The 22,512-nt window shown below is 50.5% G+C and overlaps 2 protein-coding genes across 2 annotated transcripts in view; one reads left to right on the top strand and one right to left on the bottom strand.

The window, feature by feature from the left end:
* The window catches only part of YWHAB (tyrosine 3-monooxygenase/tryptophan 5-monooxygenase activation protein beta), a 290,680-nt gene that overhangs the window by 111,487 nt on the left and 156,681 nt on the right, over positions 1 to 22,512 (top strand). The gene's annotated exons all lie outside the window — the stretch shown is intronic.
* On the bottom strand, positions 1,591 to 22,247 carry ADA (adenosine deaminase). Its single transcript, XM_030288556.4, has 11 exons — positions 22,130 to 22,247; positions 14,510 to 14,571; positions 11,242 to 11,364; positions 10,984 to 11,127; positions 10,068 to 10,183; positions 7,687 to 7,811; positions 6,075 to 6,146; positions 5,096 to 5,197; positions 4,299 to 4,366; positions 3,754 to 3,883; positions 1,591 to 3,353 (listed from the first exon to the last, which is right to left on the bottom strand). The coding sequence occupies exons 1-11, from the start codon at positions 22,163 to 22,165 to the stop codon at positions 3,252 to 3,254; spliced, it is 1,080 nt and encodes a 359-aa protein (XP_030144416.4). The 5' UTR covers positions 22,166 to 22,247; the 3' UTR covers positions 1,591 to 3,251.

Below are 22,512 nucleotides of genomic sequence, written 5' to 3'. Positions count from 1 at the left end.
CTTCTTCCTTTGTTTTGCCTTCTGATGCAGGGTGGTTTCATAGGGAAACATGGAGCTGTGCAAGAAGAGTCCCCTGAGTTTGGGTCCGTGAAGCCCCATGGGTTTGCAGCACACAGATGGAGGCAGATCTTGTTGGGCACAGATTATAAAAATCTGCCCCCACTTTCCCAGGTTTACTGCCCAGGAGCCAGCAGGATTGGTACCAGTGGGAAGAGGTGCTTTCCCTCTGCAGCACAGAACTACAGAGCACTGCTGGTGTTTCACTGCTCCCAGTGGAGCAGCCTGACTGGGACTGACCACCAGCACAGGGACAGGGCAGAGCTGACCTGGGAAACTCTCCGCTGGTGACAAATCATCTCCCTGACAGCCTGGAGAAGAACTGAATGTTACAAGTTTGAGATTTATCAGCCAAAACAAGGCCATAAATCAGCAGAGAAGTGGCTGCCAGACAGAGGGAGAATTGTCTGTGAGAAGTGATGGCTATGGGTGAGCACAGAGGGGTCCACAGCTCCAGCCCCCACAGGACATGAGGATTTGGCAGCCAGGCAGTGGCCGTGGTTGCTGCTTTGGCAAAGGGCTCCTGGACTGGCTGGGTGTCATTGCAGAGCCATGCCTGGATAGCAGCCGAGAGCCTGCTCCCACTTCCATGCCCAGGGGCAAACCAGCAGGTAGCTGCTGGACCTGGCTGACTGCACAGTTGTGTCTTTAAGCCCCATTTCCAGCTCTCCCTACCACAGAACAGTAATTTTGGCTCATGCTGACACACACAGGGCTGAAAGGCAGTGCAGAAGGACTGAGCACCACACAGACCTCCAACAGTCAAATGTGGGCTAATCTTAGCTCTCCCTGGTCAGAAAATATCTGTTTCAGAATTATATTTAGGCAGAGGAGTAGGGGCCTGTTGGCCAGCTTCTCTCAGGGGATGGGTGAGAGGCATCGGGTTCCCCCTGCAAGTGACAGCCAGCTCAGCCACTGTCACTGACTGTGCAGAAAGACCAAGGGCACTGCCTCAATCCAGCCACATCCTCATCTGCAAAGCTGCTGAGCACAAGGATGCTCCCCACCCTTCTTTTCAGCTGAACACGGGCATGCCAGACCTGTCAAAGCCTAACCAAGCACTAAATAACCCAAAAACCTTTGGGCAAACACTCCCCTGCCCACACTGACAGCGTAGCCCAGCAGCCCAGACTGCCCCTCTTTGGCTCTGAGCATCAACCAACTGTGCAAACCCCAGGAGACAGGGAAAAAAGTGACTATTTTTGATAAACACCTGGAGAGGTGAGAGTACCCGCGATGGCATTGCTGCTCTAGCAGGGGTACACACCCCTTGGATTACTGAAGGGAAAAGCACAGGGGAGGTTGGAACAACCTGCAGTCATAAATCCATAAATCCAACTGGGCTGCTTGGCAAGGGAGCAGGCTTCTCTCTGGCTGCCAAAGTGCTCCAGCCTGGCAACAGGAGAAGGCAGCAATCAAGGTACCAAAGCCCCCATCACACCCATCAACGAACCCCTGTGCTCCAGCAGGGGTTGAGGACCACAGGCCACAGTCCCCAACAGTCACCCTTGTATAAAAAGGCACAAGGATTGCTTTTTTAATATAAATTTGTTATTTTATTAAACAGGATTAACAATCAACTGTCCAGAATCAAAACAAGCAACTCTTCTTCAGAAACAATTGTTGGAGAAAAATGACCCAAAACCTGTTTCTTACCACAATCATGTCCTTAAAAATGATACTTTATCTTTTGCTTTATAAAAGTACGAAAATCACTCTCTTATCTTCATTTATCTATCTATGTGTATATATGCACCACGTACTTCAGAAATGAGTATTTTACTCCGAAGAACAACATGGAAGCCCAGAAAGAATGGAAATACTCCCAGCAGACCATCACTGCTGGCTGAGACTGGACAAGTCCATGGTCTGTCTGTGGCAATGGTGACCATGGCCCCTTTTCAAAGGCAACTTTTTGGTACAGTATCTTTGGAGTTTGCATCTTGGCAGAGCCCTGGGATGCTAAAGCACACCACACACTCAGGTAAGAAAACAATGGTCTCATCTCTGGATGCACAGCTCTATTGCTTATTGAGTAAAAACACTCTAATGCCATAAAATCACTAAGGAATTTTTGGTGAGTTTCTCTGTATAAGTTCTACACCAAACTGAAGATCTGACTTCTAGCCAGTGTCATAATTGAGTGAGAGAAGAAATCAGATGGGACCTGAGTCAATGTGGGACATTGGGTCCATGTTAATTTACTTATTCAGCCTTAAGAGTGCCTAATGATTGTGTCAAATCAGAAAGAGGGCAGAATTGTTAAACCAGGCAATCAATCATATTTTTTCCAAACCCTAAACAAAGGTAAGAGGAAGATGAAACTGCAGTTCACAGGAGTTCTCCAAGATGAGTAAAAAAGTGGGGAAAATCCCAGAAGGCAGATTTTGGCCTGAAGTAGTAAAATTATGTTCCAACTTCCTCTACAAGTGCGAGCATGGTCATGGCCAGCTGTGAGCACATCTGGGGCCTGAGCCCAAGGTGTGCACTTCTGCAGCAGTGACATTGGGAGGTCTGATACATGGGAGCTCTTCTCCAAGAAAGGATGCCAAAAAAATTGTATTTTGTTTTAAATGCCCTTCAGAGTTGTGCACAGGCAGGGGCACCAGCTTGCAGCTTGTTCTTGTTCCAGTCTTGTTAGTACAAGACTAACCCTGGGTAAATATAGCTGTGACCAGACCCTCCCGCCCACAGGGACAAGAATAAAGCCTCTGTGTCTGAAAGGGCTGCTCACTCCCTGCCAGCACTAGCATACCTCTTCCCTGGAAAGGTGAAGATTAACCCAGGCCACAGCCAGAGTTGAAAGTGGTTATTTCTGCACTGCAGGGAAGGGTCAGGCAGGTCAGTGGGACAGGACAGGTAAAACAGGGAAAGGGAGGGGGGGGAACTGTAAGGGAGGTTCTTGTGTTTGCATTTGCAGTACAGAAACACCAGCAGATGGAGAAGGGAGTCAGGCCAGCAGGCAGATCCAGTCTGCTTGCAGAGCAGCAGCACAGGAAGCTGGAGATCCTTTCAGGAGGGAGGTTGTGGGGTACAAGTCGGTGTGTGTGATAGTCTGATTCTGATGAGGGGTCAACACAGGGCTGCCAGGAACAGAGACTGACTCTGGGCACCCCTGCCAGTGCTCCCACTGGCCAGAGGAGAGTCAGGCCCTGGTGAAGGAGAGCCCTACTCCAGGCTGGCTCCCAGGGCGGTCACGATGCGTTGGGGACCATCCCATAGGCTTCGTACAGCTCGTTGAGCAGCTCCTGCTTTTCCTGCTCAGGTAAGAAGCTGGACCGGGCTGCGTTGATGTTCTGAGGAGGCAGAGGGGGAACACAGGGACATTAACACACATCAGACAGGAGCACACAGTTGTGCACATCCCAGCACCTGGCTCTGAGCAGCAACAGGAGAGGGAGAGTGTAAAGTTTCCACACTCAGATTCATTTCCGTGGCCTTCTTTGATGCCAACTGCTCTGGCCCATCACTAGCAGCAGTCCCAGGAGAAATGAGACCAGCACAAAGCAAAGGTCTGTAAATACTCAGGAATTTTTGGGATATGTACTTTGAGCCTGGTCCTACTTTTCTACTTACAAGGCCAGAGCAGAATTTTCTGATTTCTATTAAAAGTTTTTCAGTATATAAAGAAAAAATAGCAGGTTGTTCTGGGCTTCACTGAGACACCAGCAGAGCACCCAGCCAAGGCTGACTTACAACTCTCTTGAACTCCTCTTCAGTGAATCCCATGTATTCCTTCACAATGCCATAGTCCGTGTCAATGGTGGAGTTGAAGATGAGGGGGTCATCCGTGTTTAGAGAATAGTTGGCACAATCCTTCTTAAATCTGTAAGGAAATTGGGTTGAACTGCTAGGCAGAACACTGGGTGTGATAGTGTGCAGTTCTCAGGCTGAAATGCAGCAAAAGCAAAGACATCAGGGCTGTCTCTGCAGCTGGCACTGCTGGAGAATAGAACAAGGCTTAGCTCGTCCCCCCATGGCTCTGCACTGACCTGCCAGGAGTAGCTGGGGTGTAGCTTCTCACACCCCATAGCTCAGAGCAGGGCAGAAGGGACAGAACAGCCTCCCCAGGGGATCCCCACACCCCTCCAGCTGCACCAGGGCTCTCCCGTGCCAAGGTACATGGATGTGCCACATTGTCCTACATAATTAAATGTGTCTTAGCTTTGTAAAGCAATAAAACAGTTGTCATCAACCCAAATCCTGGTTATTTGAGATTTCACATAGTTGAGAAGTCTTACTGTATTACGGGGTGTTTGGTGAAGTCCGGAGAACATGCTCCAGTGAGGTAACTGGACCAAGGGCAGACCTGTTTGGGGGAGTTAAGCATGAGAACCAGAATCAGCCACATGGATCTGAACCCCAGCTGTGGACACAGACAGCTCAGCACACTGGTAAAACCAGCTTAGAGCTCTGTTCACAGCTGCCCCTCAGCACTACTCTGACAGACCAGTGTGTGTCCCAGGATATGGATGCAAGGAGCCCACAGGACTGTGACAGGGGCTGTGGGATGCTGCCACGGCCAGGCAGTCACCAGCCCTGTGCCAATCACAGTTACAAAACCACTTGCATTAAGTACACATTCCCTTTATTAGCTGGATATGGCCATTCTGGGGAGAAGCAAAAGAAATCCTTACATGCACTATAACTCCCAGGCATTTCCACCCTCTAACCAGACTTGCTCAGGTACAGCAGCCTGATTTGTGCCAGGATGAGCTTTCAGGCTTGAGGTGTACACATCAGTGAATTTGTAAATCCAGAATTAATCCTTGGTCACACAAGGATCCATTCTTTCTGCTACGTCCCTCCCACAAGCTGCTGTGCACACCAGTGCTCCCAGCAGCACATCCCAGTGAACAGACAGGTTTGTCCCCAACATTTTTCCTGTGAAGATTTTTGGGCATAAACACAGCATCACTGTACACATGGCCAGCACCTGGGTGTCAGGTCCTGTCCCTGGCTGTAGCACAGCCCGAGTGAGGGCTTGTTTTCCATTCAGCACCTACCTGGCTGTCACAGCCCCACCACACATCCTTACCTCAAAATGCATCTGTATTTTCAGCAGCTGCTTGTAGAGCTCAGGGTCCTCCAAGACGTGGTATCCGTGGCCAACACGCTCGGCCTTCAGAACACAAACTGCCTAGAGAGCACAGGAAAACCACTCAGAGCCTCAAGCACAGCTCAGGCCCTGCCTGCCCCCACCCCACTGCAGGTACAGCCCACACCACCGAGCTGGCTCCTGGGATACCCTTTTCCAGCATCAGGTTGGATCTGTGCCCATTATCTGTTTCTTGGCCCCATGCTGTGCCCCTCCCTGGGGGTCCCCGTGTTTGGGGGAAACCCTCCTGGAGCAGTTCTGTGTCAGGAAAAGGAGATGCATGGGACTATTTCAGTCTTCAGCTTCTTGTTTATTGTTGTCTTATCTAAAGTTTTGCATGCTGCCTATACCAGACTCTGCGTGCTGGAAAAGCAGCGCAAAAATGGCCAACAATCTCTTGTTACATGGTCTTTTGAGACTAAACTATCCAATTAAGAAATGACACCTAGATTATTTTCCCTTTTAACCCAGTAAATGATCCCTCAAAGCCCACAAGGAGGACTTTTCTGTCCAAGACATCACCCAAACCCATGAAGAAGAAGGAGGAAGAAGGTAAAGAAGAACAACCTGCCTCCACCATAAAACCTCCATCTTGTTCTCATCTACAATATACTAAAAATCCCAAAACCTAAATTTCTCACCCAAGTGACATGGGTGACATCTCTATAATTTATTTCACTTTTGTGGACTCTAGTCTATCTTGAAGTCTTGGAAGCTTTCTCCACGAATGAGGGTCAAAGCCAGTGCTTCTCTGGGGGTCAGGACCCCTCAGAGCAGAGAGAGAAATATTCCCTGTGCCCTGGGTTCCCACACCCATGTACCCAGGGGTCACTTTGCTACGGATATGGGAGGTTTGGATGCCTCTGTGCCTGGTGCAGGGCACGTCACACCCTGTCCCTGATTCAGGAGCTCCTCGTACCTCCTTGACCATGGCAGCTGGGCCGGCCTCCCCGGCATGGACGGTGCGATGGATCCCACACCTCTCAGCTTCCTGCAAAGCAAGGGAGAACATGCTCCTGTCCCATCACCTGCAGCAAGCACAGCAAGCTCTGGGCTGGCACAGCAAGGCTCCTGTGCCAAGAGCCCGCAGATCATGAGCCTTGCACTCCAAGGGCAGCAAGAGCTCGGTAATGTCACATAGACACTTGAAAATCCTGGTGATCTTCCACTAGAGCCCAGCCAGGCTCTTCACGGGCTTTTAACCCTGGGTGAGTTCACCACTGCCTCCTCTCCAGACAGCAGCAAGCTCTGAGCTCCTCTTCCTCTACCCACTTGCCTTTCTGCATGAAACTTGCAGCAGTTCCAGGTTTTGGCACCTGTACATTTTTGGCTGTCTGCAGCCATGTGTGAAGGTGTTGAAGCACCCCAGGGCAGAGATGAAGAAATGCTCTGACACTGTAAGGGGCTGGGGGTGGAGGCAGCCAAGCCCTAAGGACCCTGTGAATGCAGCTCTGGGTGCAGCTCCATTATCATCCTGAAAATTTCTTTATTGGGGGTCACAGGCCACCTGAGCTTTGGGAAGCCATGGAGCCTGGAGGGAAGCCTGGCTCCTGCTTTGCTGGAGAAGGGCCACCCAGCTGGCAGCAGCAGACAGGCTGCAAGCCCCATCTTGCAGCAGATGCTCTTCACAGACGTTCCTTCAGGGCTTTGCACTCAGGAGTGTTTTTCAGTTACTTAACAGGGATGGGAGGGGGGTGTTGTTTCAACATCTCAGAGCGGAGTGAGCCCCTGGCACAGAGACAAGATGCATCCTTCAGACAGAGGAGGCTGGACCACCAGGGCAGGATGAGACTGCCTTCCCATCAGTTAATGAACCCCTGTTCCTGTGTCTTTGTCTACAATCACCCCGTTCACTCAGCACAGCAGTGCACACCAGCATGTATCAGCTCCCACTGATGGGGTGAAGACCCCAGGGAAGCCCCCATGTACTGTCAGACCTGAGCACAGCTTGCAAACCACCCCTTTTTGTAAGTGATGGTGCACAACCTTCTCCCCCACTGATGGTGGGGACTAACAACCCCAAATTTCCACCAGTAAAGAGGAGTGAGGCTTTCCCTTCCCTTGGAGGCACTGCAAAGGCTGAGGTTTGGTGAGAGCCTGGGATCATGCTCCTGAAGCCATTCCTTGTTTGCATTTGAGATGATCAGATAAATGTGCAGCTTCTGCTCTGCTCCTCGGGTGATTTCTGCCAGACTGGAAAGGCCAGTCTCTTCCACCCTTGGCTGTGGTTTCACCAAGCCCCAGGAGCCAACAGCAGTGGGGTGGGGGTTGATTTGGGCTCCATGTCACTCATGTCACACTCACAGCGTGCCAAGCCCCAGCTCTACAGCCACGTTTTAGCAATGATGCCTGCCAGTAATCATTTGGGAAATATAAACAAATACTTTTTCTGTTTAACTGAATGTTTTTAATAGCTGCAATGAATTTTTAAGCTGTCCCAGCTGTTTGAAGTTTGAAAAGCATCCCTTCACACATGTCCCCTCGATATATATTCTTCTTGTAATTTCTTTTTAAAAACTTATTCCACAAACCTCATAAGCCTTCTTATGCTCAGAGTAATCCTCCACCTTCAGGGTCTCATCTCCAGCCAGGTCAACAGCCACCACAGAGTCATTTTGATACTTCTTGCAGAGCTCCACCACCTCTGGAGACCAGCCTGGAAGAGGCAGCACCAGGATTCAGGAGGAAGCATTCAAAAGGGTCACACCTTCAGCATTTTTCTAAACAAATCCTGGTCCCATAACTAGAAGGCTAGAGCTCTTTTCTTTAGTCTTTTCCAAAGTTTGATGCTCAAAAAGAAAGACAGCAAACTCCTACAAAGGTCTGTCATCTCTGTGATCTTCAGGCAGATAAAAGCTGTCAACTGATCAGTCTGTTGTCAGTGAAAGGGAAATCAAATGCATTCACCAGCTATAAAACTGCTCTCACCATGTTTTTATGCTCACTTCAAGCCAGGGAAGAAGTTAATTTAAAAATTTCCAAGCAGTGGTGACTGCTGCAGTTGGCTCGAGGTAAGATGAACTGCACTGCCCTGGGGCTGTAATGTGATGTTTGGAGAAATCCCTCAACTCCTGAGCTTTCATCCCTTCCCTGGCTGGGCAAGGTGAGGGTAAAGGCAGGACCTGCCCACCAGATGAGCCGTGTCAAGGAGGAGATTGGGCTGTGAGGGATCTCTGTACTACAGCCTGTTGTAGGGCATCCTTCACTCTCCCATGGGTTCCACTCCTGATAGGAATGAGCTGAAGTTTTATCTATTTGTCAGAGAAAAGGAGACTAACAAGTGGCCAACAACTGCTTGAGAGTTCTCTCTGATCAGAACACATAAATTCTGAGAGAGAAACTGCATCTACCAGCTCACATAGCACTTAACCCTAGCAGAAAGGCCAAGAAACAGAGATAAACAGTTGTATTAATAATTAACAGGCACCTTCTGTGTACAGAAAATCCCCAAATCATATGAACACACCACACCATGACAAGCTGTGGTGTGTGGATGATGTGTGCAATTTCATCATCTTTTTTTTTTTTTTTTTTCCATCATTTTCCAGCTTGCTAGGTTAGAGTCATTATTTTATTAACAAGTTTAATATGAGTCAGTTCTGGCTAGTATCTCTGCCTTTCTCTCAACAGTTCATTAATTACAATTAGGGTGGCTTCTCACTGTGCAGCACATCTTGAATGCACTGCTACAGACTCTGTATCAAGCACACCATTGGCTCTGGGTATCAGCTAGTGCCCTGGAACACAGGTATGAGAATGGCACCAGCAATCCCTCCTGCAGTGAACTGCAGGCTGCACACACCCTCAGATGCTCCTGCCACCTCCTGCCTTCACCACTTGCCCACTGGCAGGGACTGTAACTGCAGATCACTGTGACTGTGCCTTACAGCTCTCCAGTTTCTACAAAGAAAAACATTTTTTCCCTAGAAACTAGAAATATAAGGATCAAGTTTTCAAAGTATTGTTTGGTGTTGACTGTACAAGCAGAAAAAAAAAAAAAAAAAAAAAAAAAAGGAAACCCCACTCTTAAATCTACCAAGATTCTACCAGCTTCCAAGAATATAATTTTTCACATTTTAGATACTAATTAATCATGTACTCACTAGGAAAAATCTTTCCACCATCTACCCTACTAAGCCTAAATAAAACTGAAGATACTCAGAATAAAACCTTCACATAAAATAGCTACTGTAACACAGCCTCTCTCTGGCTGCATCCTTCCCTAGAGGAAGATGCTTGTGAAACTCAGCAGCCCATTGAAATGCTGGTAATTGGGTTTTCTTCCTATTCTGGGTCACAGTGCACCTGTTACCAACAAAGTTTTTCATCACAGCTGCTCATTTTATAAAAAAAACCATTTTATATATGCACCTTAATTATATCTGACTTGCATGTTCAGCTTAACTCAGCAGAGACTGGCTGCTGCCAGTGGATTCTCTGGCTGCCCCATGACCCAGGCTCAGGAAGGAGCATCCTGCTGCAGGACCATGAGCAGGGAAGTGTAAGATGTCATGCCTGGTCCTCCTTCCACAGCCATTTGCTCTCAGACCTCCAGTCACTCATGGCAGATGCAAGTGCTCCCTGTGCCAATGGCTTTTACTGGCCCAAGGTGGGGGCAGGGAGCAGAGACCACAGCTCCCCAGGAGAGGATGGAAGAGCCCCTTTTGTGCCTCTAGCAAGACCTTTCAGATACTGGTTGTACCCACAGACCCCCACTCCTGCATCCAGCAGAGCTTTGCCCTACAGTGAAAGGAGCAGAGGACCCCTGGAGTTTCCTCAGCACTGTCTGGTGCTGCACCAGCCCCACAGACTGGGGCTCTCCCCACGTTCCTGCAGGGCCCCAGCCCCAGGGACATCCCCCCACACGTGTTAGGGAAGGGAGCAGAGCAGCAGGGCAGCTGCAATACATTACTTGGCATATGGCGCATGCAGCATAGAATAGACCTGGCTTTGATGTGGAAATCCCTTTCTCCTTCCTTCAGTCCCTGATTTACGAGCTGAACCACTTCGTCTGGAGTGAGGTCTCCCCTGCAGGGAAGAAAAGCCATCAGCAAGAGGCCAGACACTGCCAGGGAGGCAGGCAGGAGTGCAGCCAGCATCCCCACGAGAGGACAGGCTGCCCCAGGTTCCACTTGCCCATTGAGACCAGCCAGAGCCCAGAGCACCTTCTACACCCATGGCCACATTTACCAGGCACCAGGCACTGAAGCAGGCACAGGTGACACTAAGATTCAGAAAGGCCTTGAGGAACTGTGTGCCCATCCTGCCTGAGCAGAGGAATCCCCTCTTTGCCAGAACATCTCGTTAGGGCACACAGTTCTCTGCATCCAGGCAAGGGCAAGCCCAGGGCTCAGCACCTGCCCCAGCACACTCTGGAGAGGCCCCAGAGCCCAGCACTGATTTAATGAGAGGCACATATCACAGAGGGGGTGGCATGAAAGGAAGGGATCAGCCCACCAGCCCTCTCAAACATCACCCACCACCTCTGCCAGCTCAAACTCCCATTTTGTGGTCAGGCAGTCCATATGTGGACATTTCTTTCCCTCTCGCAGGGGAAAGGCTTCAGCCAGAAGGTTGAGCACAGCTGCTCTGCACATGCAGAACTCGGTGCCCAGGGCAAGGAACATTAAAACACTGCAGCACACAGAGGTGTTTAGGATGAAAAACCCTATTGATGGGAGAGAGAGGTGGAAGCATGCTGGCTCTTGCTGCATGGGAGGAGAAAGGAGGTTTGTTGCAGCAGCCTTTGAACACACAGTGGCTGACTGGCATGGGGATGCCTTCTCCATGCCCAACCAGGCACTCCCCAGCACAGCAGGATCACTCACTCAGCTTGTCCCCAGGGGATGGGAGTCACACCAGCGTTGGCCAGGAAGTGAGGGCTGTACCGGACCTCCACGTAGGTGACTCCTTCCTTTGCTTTTGTTTCCACAAACTCGTAGGCAATTCTCTTCACCGCCTCACGGTCACCCCTGCAGGGATGGCAGTGGGACCTGTCACCCTCAGGGCCCACAGGGGACCTCCCAGGCTGAGCCAAGGGATCCTGCCAAGGGTTGAGGGGGGAAAAGCAAAAGCAGGGTACTTACGCAATGGCAGGCATGTAATAATTAAATTTCTCTAGAAACTCGGGAAGTGACAGCGGTGTGTCATAGCTGATATACTTCAGGAGCTCCTCAACAGTATTCCCAGGGAGAGGGATGCCTCTTTTCCTGGGAATGAAGTCACATGTTACTGACAGGGAAGGTTATCACATTTTTAATCAGCCCATTTTTTACACCAGTTGCATCCAAAGCTGGCAGCATCAACCATCATTTCCTCACAGGAAAGATACAGCACACACTGTCCTTCCAAAATCTCCTCATGGATGGAGCCCTGAACCTCAGCAAAGAGGAAGGCGATCCAAAACACAGGCAAAGCACAAACAAAATACAAGCCCAGGCTGACCCAGCAGGAACACAGCCAGGGCACATTTTAAGCTTAAGAAAGAGTTCATCTAAAGGGGCTCTGGATTATTTCTTGGCACTTCCTAGCCCTAACAGCAGAATTGCCAAAATTCTTTAGAAGAGTTAATTTCCACTTATGCAGGCGCAAAGGATTAAAAAATCAAGGAGATGCTCCAAGGCCTGGGATCACACAGGCAGAGGTGTCGTGGCTCATGGCTTTGGTGCCAGCAGCTCCTGCGGGCGATGCTTCCTGAGCCCAGCATCCTGCTGCCATCTCCTGTGACAGGAACTCCTCCCACACAGGAACAACGGGCAGCAACTGCTCAACAGAAGGGACAGACAGGCTAATGCCCACTTAAGTGCTTCCAAGAGGGAAGAGGCCATCTTTCCCAGGAGCATCTGGAATACTGAGTGGGTGAAGGTGTGGTGACAGCCAAAATCGAGGGGGCTGCCAGCCAAGGGTGCTGCAGCTTCCCGGGCAGGCTTTGCAACCCTCCACCCTCTGATACCCTGCACAGGCCAAAACAAATTTGGAATAATAACCAGGCATTTGTTTTTAATCCTCTTTCCTGCCACAACGAATTACAGCTGATTGATGGACGAACTTTGCTAATAGAGACAAAACAGCACAGACAGCTTTAGTGCTCTGCTGCCAGCACCCATCCCAATGAGCCAGGCAGGGACACAGTCCAAAGGACCCCGCTCCTGGGCTCGGTAAACATCCCTTCCCCACTCAGCCAGGAAGGAAACCATGCTCAGCCCTCACATGCAATCTGCACAGATTAAGTTGCTGGCACTCAGCAGGGAACGCTCATCGCTGCCAAGGCATCGGTTTTCCTCCCCGCCTTGCCCTTTCCATGGCACTGACACATCAGTCTCTGCTCCAGGAACCGACTTGCACCTTCCTCCACCTGCCACAGGAAAGTTTCCTACAGCAAAGCCACTTCCCTGACCTCTTTCATGCACTTCCTGAAGCAGTGCCTTCTGCAGGCATCGGTGCAGTGCTTTGGGATGATCCCCACTGGAACCATCTGGATGAGGAGATCTGGTGGATCATGCCAGTGTGGCTTTTGGAGCTGCTGCTGCCCCATCCAACCCTCCCATTGCAGGTGGGATTCTTCTTGAAGCAAAGTGGCTGGAGGGGAACAGGTTTGTCCTCACTGCCACCTCCGTGTCCTGCCCAGAGTCCCTCCAGCCACAGGCAGCACCATGCACACCATCCCACACAGAAGGGAACCTCTCCTGGGGACACCCAGTCCCCATGAGGGGTCTATCACACCTCTGAGCCCTTTGGCTGAGCAGGAATGATGCAAAGACTGACCCAGACCTGACAGACTTGGAGACAAATTTTCTAAAAACACCTGAGTTCAGCAGGGCATCCCAGAAGCTTGGGGTTCTGTCTACATGGTCAAACACCACCTAGCAAAATTATTTCCAGCTCTTTAACTTTAAAAATAGACCACAAGTAGCATTCTGTGCCCAGGGTGAGGTTATTAAGGCAGTCAGTCCCCTACAGCCTTCTGCACTGCCCCACTGGTTTCTGTGTGAGTGCAAGTTTTAGAGCCCATGAATAGCACAGCCGAGGGCTGGCAGCTCAGGGGGATGCCAGGGCTGTTTAAAAATAAGAGGGAACTCAGCACACGCTCAAGCAATGAAGGTTTCTGCCCTAAGAAAGAATCCTGGCACAGGATCCCCAGCCAGCCAGTGCCTCCTGGGTTTCAGGGCTCCTACAATTCTCCTAGGGGACTGCACTGGCATTTTCTGTTTGCAGGCAGAGGGACCCAGCAGAGCCTCAGGGAGTCAGCACCAACTCTTCTGTTCATTTGGACCTGTATTCCAGCCCTGCAGCCCACCAGCAGAAACCCTGAGTTCACCATGCCAGCACCCAGCAAAAACATGGGATGGACAGCCCTGACCCACTCTCCTTTCTCTGACAACACAGCAACCTGCAGAAAAAGCTACTCCTGAAAGAATATTTCTCCCTAGGACTGCACTGCCTTGGATTCTGCTGGGCTCACGGGATGCTAGAACCACTTCCCATCCTCCCCAGAAGTGACTTCCCCCCCAAAATACCAGAGCTGTGCCTAAGGGCCGTTCCCTGAAATCCCTACCCTTGCCACCTCCTTGATGTGAGGGTATCAGTGACAGCTGGAAGAAATCTTGTTTATTTTGCTTACAAATGTGGAGCCAGGCCCTCAGACAGGTTAATCATTCACCCCATGCTTCCCACAGCATCTACACCCAAGGAAGATGCACGTGGGCTCTGCCAAGGAAACCAGCTCCCTCTAAAGCACTGCCAGGTGCTTCCCTGGGTCACCCCCACACCAGCGTCACTCCTGGCCTGCTGACCCCAGGCAGACAGCCTGGCACTCAAATGCCCATGGCAGCAGGGCAGGCGAGGGCACCCAAGCTGGTTTTTCCTCTCAAACCGTGTAGCAGCACCACCACCAATACAGCACTCCCGGCCTGCTGCCATTCCTCTTGGTTTTGTGGTTAGGAATGTGGAAAAAGAAATGAGAATACAGCACCTCTGCTGTATCCTGGGCACACTTCAAAGGCTGGCAGCTCGTTGAGACATCTTCTGGACTTTTCTCATGGTGGCTCCTCTGAGCTTGCCCAGCTCACAAACCCACCACCACCTCAGTCACATTCCTGCTACCAGGGAAGCCCCTGCTGTCTTTTGGGGTGTGCTCAGTGTCCTCACACTGTGCAGCCAGGTCTGGGCAGAGACAGACCCAGCACCAGCACCAGCACCAGCACCAGCACCAGCACCAGCACCAGCACCAGCACCAGCACCAGCACCAGCCAGGTTTGCTGCCTGCAGGAGCTCCTCTGGCACAGACCTGGAGAAGCAGAGGGGAGGATGCCTTTGTACTGCAGCTCCCAGAGCTTATTTTCCCCCACAACTCACTTGCCAAAGTACAAGATGGTCTCTGGTCTGATGGCTCCATCCAGGTGGACGTGAAGCTCCACCTGCAATAAGAGAAATGGGTCAGGTACTCTTGAGCTGCAACAATAATTCAGAGAGAAGTAACTGGTGCTCACATGGGTATAAATGTAGCCAATACAAGGACAAAGTCATGACACATAAACATTTTTTAAATATAATCATGATAATGTTTATTTTTCAATATCCATGTATTGTCTAAGTATTTTGCTGCAGCTCGCACATTTAATGAATCTTTAGAAATTTATTCTGTTTCCAGTAATTTTGAGGAACTGCCCTATCCTTATTTAGAGTTCAGAAGGAGTGAAAAAAGCAAACTTCAAACACCTTGACTTTTCAGCTTGCTTCCTCCTTGAAATCACAGGAAGCCAAACCCTAATTAATTTGCTAAGAGTCATTACATGAAAACTTTGACTTCACTTCCAAGAATCAGCTCCTGATGGGTTGTTAATTACATTATATTATCAGGGCTTACAGGCTCTCTAATCCTACACAAGGGGTCAGTCCCACGGCACAGAGGTGCTGTAAAAAAAAATAATAACAAGTTGCCCCATAGAGCCAACAAGGTTGCAAAATAAGTGTTTCAAAATTTAAGTGTTTTCACTCAAATTTTTACTTCTAATGAAATTTTAATTTCATTAAAAATGAGACAGTAACTCAGTGGAGTTTCATTAAAAATGGGACAGTAACTCTGAAGCCATATTTCCCCGTTATTGCTGAAACATTGGATTTTGGAGAAAGAGAGACAGAAAAGCAAAAGCAAGCTTTTTCCATTAGCCAGCTGGGGCTTTAGGAGGAACATGACAGATGTGATTTGGAAGTCGAATTGGGAAGGAAAATATTAGCTGTAAAATGTTTTAGTTAGATATCCAGATATCCATCTTTCCAGAACTGTTTTCTTTTAAGTAACAGAATAGTCTACAAAATACATATTTGATTTTATTGTATTTTTAAATGAAACTGTAGATTAGGAACTTAATACACTAGGTTCTTTTTAGTTCTAACATCATGGACATTTATTTATAACATCAATGCATTTTCCTGCATAGATGATAGCTGCAGGATGCCAAGGGTAAGAAAGGAGTAGGATTCAGAAGAGGACTGGATATTTGCATGGATAACTAAACTACCCAGGGTTACTAATTAAAACCCACAAACCCTCTGGCGTCAGGGTATGTATCAAACAATAACTACGAGGAGCTGGGAGAAAACTGAGTAAGCAGTGCCTGCAGGTGTCCAAGAGCAGTGACGTGAGCTGCTGGCACAGGGCTGGCAGTGCCCATCTCTGGGGCGTGCACTGATGCCCAGGAGCTCACTCCCACCCCAAACACAGCCCTGCACACCTGCCCTGCAGGCAGAGGCAGGGACAGTGCTGGGGCTCAGGCCATCCCCACATGATGGCCAAGAAGCTGCCACTGAAACACTGGTGGGATGCAAAATGCAGGTGGGGCAGGCTCAGGATAGCTCAAACTGCTGATGGCAACCAGCTGGCCCAGGGGTCATGGATACGGCCACAGACACCACTGATAGCAGATTGTAAAATCACATCCCTGCCACTGCTCCTACCCTTAAGACACCATCTGAATCTACTGAGAGGAAGAGTTAAGAAGGGCAAAACCTCATCTTTCCCCCCTCTTTGAATTATGCAATCCTGCTTATGAGGACTAAATGTCCTTGAAAGCAGCAAATAAAATAACAGGATACAAACATGGTCTGCATTGCCAGATGTGGATGCCTGGCATGTTTTCCACTCTTGAGCTCCAATTCTTATTTCAAAACCGTGCAAGATCCACCCCTTGAGGTATTCAACAGCCCTCAGGACTTTCTGATGGAGTTACAAGTTTGAAATTTGCTTAGACTGGATTGAAAAACAAAGCAACCTGAACCTGTTGAGGTCTTCTCCCTCAAACACTTTTCAAGTGTTTCCTGCAAGACCATCCTAACATGACATTTCCATCAGTGAGAAAGCAGATTCCATGGCATCCTTCATCTATGTAAGTAACCTCCTCCTGCCTCTTCTGCAGGGGAGATGCTGGTAAAGCAGCAAGTTCCTCTCCAATATCAGCATCAGGCTCTTTGTCCCCTGCCAGCCTTTTTTTGGGGGGGTCTGGAGACACTTAAACCAACTACTAAGAAAACCTTGGCAATGCTGTTCAACCCAAAAAATTTTGGGTTTCCTCAAGATCAGTGCTTGAGAGCATTTTCTGCAGCTGCGAACTATTCTATGCTATTTAGATGGCCAAAGGACATTCAAGAGAAGATGGAAGTGTGCCTGCAAGGCTCCAGATAAGGATGCAATCAGCAGAGGCACAAGCCAGCAGCTCATCTGCCCCAGGCACCTTGCTTGCAAACCCTGAGGGTTTCCAGGTCTGTGGGAGGCTGCTCACTGCAGATTACATTTCAGCTCTCTTCCTGTTTGTTTTGGGTAAACAAAGCACAAGTCTTTTCCACATACAAATGGGTGACCCGACCTTGCCTTAAGCCAAGGAAAGTACCCAGATAAGGATGAAAGAGTTTTCTCTGAACTGTGGCTCCAAGAGGACAATGCCTGAACAAGCAGAAAGCTTGTTCAGGGGCCCAGTGCTTCTTCCAGAGCTCTCTGCCCCTTAGTGCATGTGGTCTCCCACCCCTAACCTTCCCATTTATTTGTAGAGAAAGCATGAGCACACACATTATATTGGGACCTCAACACCTGGTGAAGGATCTGAACAGCACCACAGGCTGCACCAGCACTGGACAGGAGCCTTCAACCATTGCAGGACCACTGATGGTAGAATCACAGAAAGGTTGGGTTGGAAAGGAGCTTAAAAGTCATTTGGTTCCAAGCCCCATTGCCCCCTTCCCTTCTCACAGCCCAGCTGGATGTGGTAGCACCTGTTTGTTCTGATGAAGAACAAGAAACAGCAGAACTCTCCAATGCTTTCCTGAGGAAGGAGCTTTGTTCTTCTCCCAGGTACAGTGAGGACCCTCAGAACCAGCTTCAGTCCCTCCTGCACCTCCACTGACCTCCCACCAGCGCATCAAAAACCCAGAATGTAATGCAATAAAACTTTTAGTTTCACTCCAGGCTTGTTGAAAGCCAGAGGGATGGGTACAAAAATTCAAAAGGCTGTAAATCGTGTGTCCTCAGCACAGACAGCCCCCAGCAAAGCCATCAGAGCAAACCCAGCAATTTCCACTTTTATGCAATAAAAGTTTTAGCTTAACCATGGCACATGACTCATTAGTGAAGATATCAGCAACTTGGCCCAGATTTTTAAAAAGGAGAAGTTTTAAGGGCTCTGGCTTGACTTCTCTGAAAATATCATTATGTTTTCTTTGAGATGTAATAAGCTTCAAAAATAAATTCAAACACAAAATGAAGGTACTCAAACAAGTATGTTCCATTCCAAGATCAAGTCTGATTATTTTCATTTTTGTGAAATTAAGGGGGAAAAGTTAACCAAACATTCAGAGTATTTTCCTCCACAATCGACCCAACAGAATTTCTCTATTATGGTTTGATCAGTGGACCATGGCAGAGCAGTTACCTGATCAGCTTGCTCATTATATGGCATAAAAAGAGCCATTCAAGCTAAGGCACTTGAAGGATTTTCTGTATTAGGTGGTGTTACAGTCTTTTTTAAAATCTATACAATGACAAAAGTCAGTCTGCCCCTTTTATTGTGAGGTTTCCAGCAGATGTCAATAGATAATCAGGGAGCTGATAAAGTTGCATCACTTTAAAACCCTTAACAGTGACTTTGCCCAAGATTATTTATCAGCCTCTTGAAAAGTGATGATTTAGGCTCATTCTATTAATCTCAATGGCTGAAAACTAGGGTAATTACAGCTGTAATTTGTCAATTATTTGATAAGTGTGGCAAATTACTGCAAAAAACAATTAACTATGTTCCTCAAAGTCTGGTTTTAAGGAAGTGTGCCGTTAGGAACAAAGAGTTCCTCATCCTAAGTTCATCTCAAATGCTCATTTAGAAGCAAGAAATGAGAGTGACTCAAGAGAGTTGTGAAATGGAAGTAGCACAGCATTATCCTCAAACCCGAGGACACCACAAATGCACTTGGGAGATGGACCTGTCCCGTGCTGTAAGGGGTGAGCCTTTAAAAGAGAAACATGGGAGACTACAAACCCCACAGAGCTCCACTGCAGGAAATATTTGTGCTTTCTATGCAGCTGGACAATGATTGATAGGTTTGGTGGCTGAGGAAGAGGAGGATGCTCCAGTGCTGAGCAGCCTTTAGAACCCCCCTCCCAGCACCAACTACACCACTGACCTCAGCCTGAGACTCCTGGTGCTGTTAATAGGTGATGGTGGCTGTGTGTCATCACAGGTGATGGCTCCAATGGGGTGGCAGGGCCATGTGCCCACCGACCCACCACAGAGCTCACACCCACCCCTGGCTGGAGCAAAGCCCCACTTCAGAGCAGTAAACAGGGTCCTGGCACTTTGTGCAGCACCAGGACAACCTCTTACTGCCACCTGGATCTGGGAAGGTTATCCAAAAGCATCCCTGTAGCCCATTATTAATGAACTGAGCACACAAGGTACCACTGTGTAAGGTTTGGCTTGAGCTCAGCGCAGTCTCAGCAGCACCAGGCTCTGACCATGCCAAGTCAGGGGTCAGGCTGTGCTCAAGTGGCCAAGCCAAATCCAACATTATCCTCGACACACCATTGTGTTCTTGCTGTCCCCATGAAAGGCAGGGAGAGTCTACAGTGCTACAGGGAGCGGGGCAGGTACCCAAACCCCCTGGGTACAGCCAGCACAGGCACCTTTGGTACCAGCCAGCCTGGGTCAGCAGCCACTCTTCTGTGAGAGGCTGACACACACGGTGTGCCCAGCAGGAACACCTCCATGTCACCTGATGATTATTAGAGTTACACCAGTCACTAGAGAATGGACCTGACCCTAGAAACCCCTATTCCCATTCTGTTTTCCAAAACATGGCACATGGAGCTGCAGGAGAAGACAGCCACATGTCCTGAAGCCCCCAAGCTGGGGCTGGCATACAAGAAGAGGGCAGTGAGCAAGGACACGGGCTCTGCTCTGGCTGTGGAACAGAAAGGGTGATGGTTGACATCAAAGGAACATCAAACTTCTCTGTTCTTTTATGGCCTATGATAAGCAGGGTTCAAAGTTGTCCTGCCACAGCTCCCTGTTCATCACTGCAGTCACTGGGAGTCAGCGAGTTCCTGAAAAACACAGAGGCAGCCCCAGCCCCACATTCAGCTGGGGCAGAACCTGCTCCAGTTACCAGAAACATCTCTAAAACACAAAACTGATCATTCCCAATGGCAGAGGATCCAGAGGAATGAATAGGGTTCAATAACTGACTTCAGGCCCATTTTTTTTCCCAAGCCTGACTTAGCAGGTTCACAGGACTGAAAGGGACTACCTGAGTCAGGAAAACCAGTCCCATAATTGCCAATAGCCAGACAACAGAAGCCTGATCTTAGCAATCAAACCCTGCAGTTTTTATGAGTTATCCTTTCTCTCTTTGGTATCCCAGTCTCCCATACACTGGGAAAGTGGAAGCACAAATGAAAGAAGAACTTAAGTTGCTTCTCTTGACCAAAAGTTTAAAATCACTGGAGTGAATCAACAGCCTTTTTTCATAGTGGAGCTGATGAAGCACCACCATCTCCCAAAACTGAAGCGGACTTAAAAAGGCTTTAAACCATTAGCAGCTGCCACTGCTCCCTGGATTTTGGTATCAAGGTTTGCCTGCTATTGCATGGATCAGCTTCCTAGAAAGGGAACCACAGTGATAGAATCAGACCTGTGCACACCACCCTTTCCGAGGATGTGAGACCTTCCTGGTGCAAACTCACCTGAGAGATAAATGGTTTGGGAGTGGGAGAGGATGCAAACAGCAGCAAAATCTCCCAATCCTTTCACATTTTTGGAGACAATCTTCTTCTTTGTAAAAGTCACAAGCAGTTGCCACCACTCACATTCTCCCAACACAGAACCACAAGTCTCACATTACTTTTCTTGGGCTCCTCTGCCTTGACTCCTACTTTCCCACAAGAACCCAGCCTGGCAGACCTGCTCCTTGTACAGCACTTTACCCAGACCACAGCGTGAGAGCTGAGCCATCCTTCAGCACAGGCAGTGTTTCTCCATCAGATACAGGACTATTGCTAACCACAGCTGTTTCATCTACTTCCTCCCCTATGTTACAATCTAGATAACAAACACATTACCGTATGGTCCTGCTAGAGATGTAGTATACAGGACCTGGAGAGAGTGAAAGTTGGTGCCTGCTCTCAGAGAGTGCTCCAAAGTGGTGTCATGGGTATCTGAGGAATAACTGAACTAAATGTGTGAGAGAAAAAAAACCCCAAAAAACACGAAACCACAAAAAAAAAAAAAAAAAAGGCACCCAAAACCAACAAAATCAACTCCCAAAACAAAATAAAAACCACAAGAGAGAACATCGGTTTAGCAGATTACGACAGTGGTTGGGATGCAGGGCCCTTCAGAGCCTGTCCCTTCCCCAGCCAGGCCACCTGTGCATCCCCAGCCCAGGGGGGGGATGCACAGGGGATCCCCGTGTCCCTGATCGGGCGCCGGGATGAGCCTGACCCGCATCGCTCCGGCGGCGGGATGTGCGGGACACCCGGGACAGCCCGTGCCCGTCCCTGTCCCGGCGGGGCGCACCGGCCCGGGTGACAGCGGGCACCGGGCGCTGTCCCGGGGCACATCCCCGGCGAGCCGTGCCGCAGCCCCGGGGGGCGGAGAGCAGGTGCGGCGGGGCACGACCGGAGCGTGGCACCGCAGCCCCGGGCACGGCACCCCTGCACCGGGCACGGCACCCCTGCACCGGGCGCGGCATTTCGGTCCCGGGCACTGCACCCCTGCACCGGGCACGGCATTTCGGTCCCGGGCACCTCCGCACCGGGTACGGGCACCTCAGCACTGGGCACTGCACCCCTGCACCGGGCACGGCATTTCGGGCCCTGGCACCTCAGCACCGGGCACGGGCACCTCAGCCCCGGGCACGGCACCGCAGCCCCGGGCACAGCACCTCTGCACCGGGCACGGGCACCTCAGCCCAGAGCATGGCATCTCAGCACCGGGCACAGCACCTCAGCCCCGAGAATGGCATCTCAGCACCGGGCACAGCACCTCTACACCGGGCACCTCTGCACCGGGCACGGGCACCTCAGCGCACCTCAGCACCGGGCACTGCATCTCAGCCCCGGGCATGGCACCGCAGCCCCGGGCACGGCACCTCAGCACCGGACACGGGCACCTCAGCACCGGGCATGGCATCTCAGCCCCGAGCACGGCGTCTCAGCCCCGGGCACAGCACCTCTGCACCGGGCACAGCACCTCAGCCCCGGGCACTGCACCTCAGCCCCGGGCACAGCACCTCTGCACCGGCCACGGGCACCTCCGCACCGGGCACTGCATCTCAGCACCGGGCACGTCGTCTCGGCCCCGGGCACGGCACCGCAGCCCCGGGCACGGCACCTCCGCACCGAGCGCGCCGCGTTCGCCGCTCCCGTGAGCAGCACCTCGGTGCCGGTGCATGCCCCGCTCCGGCCCTGCGCCTCCGGCAGCGCCGCCAGCCCACCTTGGGTCCCCCGAAGACTCCCTGTGCCCGCTCCATGCTGCCGCTGCCGCCGCTCTGCCGCCGCCGCCGCCGCTCCGCGCCCGTCCCACAGCCCCGCTGGCCCGGCCCCGCCCCGGCCCGCCCCGCGCACGCCGGGCCCGGGGCAGGCACACAGCCACCGCGCTCTGCCGAGGGCTGGGAGCACCTCATTCCCCTCCCCTGCCATGGCAGGGACACCTGCCGCTGTCCCAGCCTGCTCCAAGCCACGTCCAGCCCGGCCCTGGACGCTGCCGGGGATCCAGGGGCAGCCACAGCTGCTCTGGGCACCCTGTGTCACCCTCGCCATTCTCACAGGGAAGAATTTCTCCCTCACGTTTAATCTAAACCCACCCTTCATGCAATCG

Source organism: Taeniopygia guttata, chromosome 20 (genome assembly GCF_048771995.1).
Source record: "Taeniopygia guttata chromosome 20, bTaeGut7.mat, whole genome shotgun sequence".
Classification (NCBI taxonomy): Eukaryota; Metazoa; Chordata; class Aves; order Passeriformes; family Estrildidae; genus Taeniopygia; species Taeniopygia guttata.
Note: the sequence above shows the minus strand (reverse complement) of the source record. Positions and strands in the feature narration are given on the sequence as shown.